Source organism: Limulus polyphemus, unplaced genomic scaffold, assembly GCF_000517525.1.
Source record: "Limulus polyphemus unplaced genomic scaffold, Limulus_polyphemus-2.1.2 Scaffold792, whole genome shotgun sequence".
Taxonomy (NCBI): domain Eukaryota; kingdom Metazoa; phylum Arthropoda; class Merostomata; order Xiphosura; family Limulidae; genus Limulus; species Limulus polyphemus.
Genome location: NW_013666402.1, coordinates 390,248 through 397,268, shown reverse-complemented (window position 1 = coordinate 397,268; position 7,021 = coordinate 390,248). Strand labels below are relative to the sequence as shown.

The window sequence follows — 7,021 nt, the reverse complement described above, 5'->3', positions numbered from 1 at the left end:
ATATGGCTACAGTAATAACTTTCAGTTGTGCACAAATGTGGTTACCAGCAATTCATCATGTTATACAGGTACCAACAGTACTAAAGTTACTATTAGCTATACTGTATGTTTCACATTAATAAAAAATGTAACTTCCATAATATATATTGTATGCTACCAGCACTAGGCAAATCCAAAGTTTTTCATACTTAGTATACTTACTCTGTTCGAGGTGGATGAGCTGCTCCATAAACGGGTCTTATGCTATAGAACAAAAGAACAGAGTTAAAACTAATGTCACAGTGAACTGGTATACTTTGTTAGATATTAAAAAGCGTCTTTATTCACTAGTGTTAAATTTTTTTTTTCTTAAACAATGTAGGCAGTAATAAGTTACTGATGCAGAGAAAGTCATAACAATGAACATTTCTGTCTTAACCAGGAAGTCACTGTAGGTAAACAATAAAACTGACATGTACACGTGCTAATACTGTGTCAGTCAAAACAATAACAGCATGTAAGTTAATTCTAGAAGTACATTCATGCCTTCACAGTGTGTCTTAAAACAAGTCAGGTGTTAAAAAAAGTCTTGTAAAGGTATCTGTACAATACAATTAACAAAATATAACCACGAATATCAACTGGTAAATATTTCTAGTTCATCTTAAATTTCCTATTTCATTCACAGTTATGACCAATAAATAAAAAATTTTTCCCTCAAATTTTTTTAGTATTATTTTTATTATTTGAAAAGTTTCAGTATGTAAAGTACAATTAAAAAATATTTGACATTAAGTCTCAGATGAAACATGCAACTTCCATTCATTTTGTAACAACAGTAGTATAAATATTTAGTACCTTACACTTTTTAACAGCATAGTTTGTTTTAAACTTTTAACAACAGTATTTTAAGATCATAAGTATTTAGTTTTGTCTCAAGGACACTTAATGTATCAGCAGTCAGAAAATGACTGAGGAATGAAACAAAGTGTAAATGATGTCCTTCACTGGTTGGAGACTTGGCACTTATCCAAAAATTAACCACTTTTTAAAATATTTTTTTGGTTTGATATAAAGTACTTTACTCACAACTAATCAACTAAAACATTAATATTATATTAAATTTCAGCACCAATTAACATCATACCAACTGTAAGTAGTTTCATTAACAAAATATAACCAAAACTATTATTTACCAAAAATAATTTCTAGTTTAGCTTACAATCTAGTAAAAAAAAAACAACAACAAAGAATAGCTTAAGCCTCTATGTCATTCATGGATTATTTCTTTTCTTCACTAAAGTTACATATTTTGGCAAAGAAAATAACATTTCACAGTTTACTTTTTTATTTTTTAATATTTTGTAAATATAACTAAATGAATGGTCTAGTCAAATAGTAGATTCCTTGGAGTAGAATATTACTTATTTATAGTATTTCTCCTTTATTCTTGGTTACTATCCAGAATCTAATGTTTAATTATCTTTCTTCTTTCTATCTACACTGGGGCATTCTCAGTTTGTCCTGACATCCCTCAAAATAGCATTGATAAAATTTTAAATATTCAAGTTGGTCATGTTTCTTAAAAAAAAAAAAAGAGGCTGCAAGTACAAGAGGTTGGCTGAGAAAGGGTATAAGGGATAAAATAAAAAAAAACATTATATATTTAAGAAGTCTAAACTGACTGCAATAACAGGAGATCAAAAGGATTATAGAAGATCAAGAGAAGAAATCAAAATGGCTATATAGAAAAAGGTTGTCTGAGGATGTAAAAACAGTAAAGACTTCTTTAAATACATTATGAGTAAAAAAATGTTGGGATGGGAATAGTATAGGTAATCAGTATAGTTAATTAAATACACTCTTCCTACATTTCTGCTTATAAAGATTAGGATGCATTATTTCATCAATTGGGTACTGTCACTGTTAATGATATTTTAGGCTGTAATGTGTCCTTCTTGAGTTTAATAAGTTTAGTCTTTAGTTGATTTTTTTGTCATTGATCACTTCATTAGTTTTTGATCCATTCCTTGTAATCATGATTTTTTAGCTTTTGACAGAATTCACTTCTTCCTGTTTCCTGTCAGTGAGTCTTAAAGCTTCAGTTTTTTTATCTAGTTTTTAAATCTTATTTATTTTTCTCATTTTTCTTTGGTAAGTTGAAAAGGAGTTTAGCATTAATTTTGTTCTTCTTAATTAAATTGTACTTAATTTCCAAAGCATACAGCACAGAGTCTTGTTTTTAATATATATTTTTTTATTGTTACATGTTAGTGTAAATAGTTGATAATTTGCAGTGTAGATATGCTTCAGACATCAATAACTTTAATTTTAGCCTTATAAAACTAGTGTTCCATCACTAAAAATACAGATATGTAAAGAGTATCATTATAACTTAACTTAGCAGAAGTTGGTGTGGCTGACATCACAAAATAAAATGTTCATATTATATTTACTTTGCATAAAGAACAACAGGCATTAAATTATGTTACAAATTGCTTGAAAACAAAAATATATTGCAATGACTAAATGATTTATATACTTGGATAAAAAAATTTACTAAATTCTATACTTCATACGTGTATACAAAGAAAAGAAAACTACGACTATGTACAACATATACGGCTCTAGAAGCATATTTTTTTAACAATACCTTCCAGGTACATTCCTTAAATTCTTCTTCCAAAATGCACTTCTACCATCATTTGTCGTCGTATTTTCAGTTCCTTGCATAATTTGGCAAGGTAACCTAAAAAATATGGGGGATCTGGAGGAGTAATTTTTGAAAACTTACGTAACATGGTACGCAATTTGAATGACATTTCATCATTTATTTAAGTTCAAATAATACTGAATGATCAAAATTTATTGTTTTATTTTTTCATCTTTGCACTCATTATTTTGTAATTACATGAAAATGAAATGAATTGCAAGTTAAGCTAATATGGTGATAAAATACTAAAGAGCTCATTATACATATTGCAAGTTTTATTGAATTAATAGTTTTATTTGTATTTTTTGTTTGTTAGATCTAAAATTTAAAATGAATTCTTAACCAAGAAAGTAATCTTTAGTTATTTGACATTTCTACTTGTGCATTCTTTACAAAACATGTTTGTATGCTTTCACTAGATTCTTACTAAATCTGAATGTAATGTTCAAATCTTCATACTGATGGCATGTTATAAACACTGTGCATGATAATACATAGATTTATAACAAAAACTACATGAGAATTACTTTCATTTACAATTTACATTACAAAAATAAATATATTTTACATCAATTGATTAAACAAATTTCCTTCCATAAATAAAACTTATCACAGTAATGATCAGCCAATACTAACTTGAAATGGATATATATATATATAATCCATTTAACAAAAAGTAACCCTAAAACATAGACACAAGTTTCTCAATTAATTCAAATCAACTTCACTAATGCACTTGCAAATGTAAAAGTTTAACATCACACAACTAGAGGGGCACTCAATAGAGTGCATACCTCCACCACACAGCATTGATCACATCCTGCCCTCAATAAATACAAAAATGTGTTGGAATGTCCATCATTTTTCGCAGGACAATGAGGAATAATATTCTACATATGTACACCAAGTTTTATCAAAATCTGATCACTTTTAACTTGGTTACAGAGCAAAAATAATGTGAAAAATTGGTCACCTTGTTAACAGATAGAGATTTTGGATTTTTGTGACCTCGATCTTCAACTATTCTAAAACTAATCACTTCTAAGTTGAGTCATAGTCCAAATGTATACCAACTTTTGTCCAAATCCATTCAGCCATTTTCAAGAAATCTTGCTGACAAACACACAGACACACACATTTGTGAAAACATAACCTCTGTCATCTTCAATGGTGGAGGTAATAAAGATAGAAATGAGCAACATACATACAGATACGAAAATAAAGGAACCAAGTATTCTGATTGCTTGACCCTCCCTCATATTGATAATGTTAAAGTATAAAAAGTTTGTGTGTATGTGTATATGTGTGTGTGTAGACATGTACATACACAACAAATAATTATAAATGTAAACACAGTTATGTACAAAATGTCTAACAACCAACAATAATCTCATAGTTACATTAGTGTTATCAACACTGTGGCTTCCCTTTAATTGTTGAAATATTTCAACCAAAGATATCACATTTATTTTAACTGCAAAAGTTCTAGAAGTTCTATTAAATAACAGAGAGTCTAATGTAGCATAATGCATATTTTTTTACACCCACGTTTCCCTTCAATTTCCTTAAATTACCTAAAAAATCTGACTGTCATCTACTAAATGTTCAGTGTGATTTGAGTAGCCTTTTGGGTTATTATAATGCATATACACTTTTCAACTATTGAAGATATACTATTAGTAATACTATGATGTTATATTAATTTGTTTAATTATGCAGGTTTTTTAACACTTATTTAATTAACTCAATCAAAATTGTTAAACATTCTAGCTATGAATATCCCGGTTAAATTATTTTTCAATATACTAGCATGTTATCTAATGAATTAGTCTAAAAACAGAGAAAATTAGACCACAGCACTAGTACTAGTAGTAGTAGTACTAGGTTTGACTTCGAGTTGTAACATTCGGCATGAATCTATACTTCATTTTAAAATATTAAATTGAAAACATTATTGAGAAATTAACTGTATTTGAAGATTCAGATTAAATATCGTTGTAAATCTACAGTAACTTCATCAATCCTAATATGCTAAGTTAAGTTATAGTACTGAGCTTACAAGTTACATTACGTTACTTACCGGTGCAGTGGTCCTACTCGCACAGCCACTGCCAACTCAGTCGAGAACAAACTTATTTATACTTTAGCTATTAACAGTAAGTTAACACACTTCCTATTAAATTTTGGCCTTTATGTCATCCTTCCAATATTATTTTTGCATAACTTGCCTTTTATTTAAACAGAGGTACTTATTTTTAAAGTAACTCCAGGGTATGTTTTACAAAATAAAAACAACACTGACTTTTTGAAGTAATCGTAGACTGAAAATCACAGAAAACACATCACAACATTCCACCATCTTGAATACTCTCAATCATAAAGCGCCCTCTTCACTTAGAAAATAAAATGTAAATACTGAATAGCAGCAGATTATTATTCAAGGGAAGGAAAAGAAAAGGGACACAGGCAAGGTGTGAATGATAAACTTAATGACATTAAAGTTATAGGCATGTGGATAGGATAGACTGTGGGGTAAATAATTAGATTATGCTACCCAGGGACACAGGTGGAGGATATAACTGACAGAGCAAGAGGTATAATAAAGGGTAATCGTTTGTTTTGAATTTCGCGCAAAGCTACACGAGGGCTAGCAGTCCCTAATTTAGCAGTGAAAGACTAGATGGAAGGTAGCTAGTCATCATCACCCACCGCCAACTCTTGGGCTACTCTTTTACAACGAATAGTGGGATTGACCGTTCCATTAGAACGTCCTTACGGCTGAAAGGGCGAGCATGTTTGGAAGAATGGAGATTCGAACTCACAACCCTCAGACAGCTAGTCAAGTGTCGTAACCATCTGGTCTAAAGAGGGCTAGCAATGATGAAGTTTTTGTTGCACACGTAGAAAAAGTAGGTCAAAGGAGCCAATTGAAAAGTACAAGTTATTGATAAAGCCATTTTAAGAAAATGGCCGTAACTTAATTATGTAAGGGATACTGCCGAAATTAATTGTGTGGGTGAAATTATAAGTAGGTCACTAGACTAGGGCTGAATGCTAGGCTTAGAATGTAAGAATGAACAGACTGGCTGTTTGGACTTGTGGGATCAGTTTAATGGGAGAAGGGGGCTTTTTTGGAATGGATGGTTTACATTTAAACAGGGTAGGGGCTGGATTGTTCACAAAAGCTATTAACTCAGCTGTTATGGAAGTCTTTTCTTAAATAAAACTAGTTTATTCTTTCCCAATTCAACTTTGCAATACACTTAATTTCCACAGTCACTTTAACTTAAACACACGCTATAATTCACAACGAATGATTCACGCACTTTACTTACAGTGCCTACCGCCCGCTTGACTCAACTATTCGTGTCTCTATCTTCAATCTCTCAATCTGCTACTCCAGTTCCGAATGACTGTCTCCTTTATTTGGCGCGCTTGTATACAATAAAAGCGCACGCATAACACGCACTAGTCTCTTCGCCAATTTTCTGGACACTATCACGTGTTATCAGAGTCACGTGACTTCCGCTGTCGTAACACTATTGTAATGTTAGATGTATAAGAAATAAAATAGGTGACTTTAGAGCTCTTGTAGGAATGTAGGATTTTTATACAATGGTAATAACTGAAGCATGGGTTAAATGTAGACGATTTTGATTACAGAAATTTCTTTGAAATACGGGGTTAAAAATTATTTAATAGGGATAGAGTACTAAAGATAGGGAAGGAGTGGCTTAATATGTAAAATGTGAGTTATATCCTGTTGAAGTTGAGGATATCAAAGATAATAATAATAATAAGGAGATTGAATCCATTTGGGTTTCTATTAGTGAATAAAAAGGGAAAAAGCTTTTAGTGGAAATTTGTTACAGACAACGAAATGGTCCCGATGAAATTACTGAGAAAATTTACAGTGAGATTAAGGTTTCTTCCGTTAATGAGGTCATAGTTATGGGTGATTTTAATTTCAGGCTTATACATTGGAAAATGTTAGAGTCAAACCATGAGGGATAAAGGTTTTTGAAAAGTGTTCAACATGATTTTCTTCACCAATTGATCAAGGAACATACTAGAAACAATACTATTTTAGAGTTACTGTTAACTACTATTATATAAATTGTTGAGCGGTTGGAAATTGAGGAACATCTGGGTGCAAGTTATCATTGTTTTATTAGGTTCGATGTTTTGCTGCATATGAAGATCAGGAATAATGACATTTTGGTTACAAATTTCAAAAAGGCCCGGCTAGTATGTAACCAACAACGTCATGGATCCACAAGCATTTGCGTGTATAAATTATTTAGCAAAATATATGGCCCGGCATGACCA

At 31.0% G+C, this 7,021-nt stretch overlaps 1 protein-coding gene across 3 annotated transcripts in view; it reads right to left on the bottom strand.

The window, feature by feature from the left end:
* Positions 1–5,068, bottom strand: part of LOC106460546 (TBC1 domain family member 22B-like) — a 40,441-nt gene extending 35,373 nt beyond the window's left edge. Inside the window, exons 1-3 of one of the 3 annotated variants that reach the window (XM_022387287.1) lie at positions 4,773–5,068; positions 2,633–2,728; positions 202–243 (exon numbers count right to left, since the gene is read on the bottom strand). In XM_022387287.1, coding sequence (XP_022242995.1) covers positions 202–243; positions 2,633–2,712 — 122 coding nt within the window. In that variant the 5' untranslated portion in view covers positions 2,713–2,728; positions 4,773–5,068. Of the gene's footprint in view, positions 1–201; positions 244–2,632; positions 2,747–4,772 lie in introns of those variants that run through there. The other 2 variants (XM_022387288.1, XM_022387289.1) reach the window with 2 other exon arrangements.
* Positions 5,069–7,021: the final 1,953 nt, after the last annotated feature.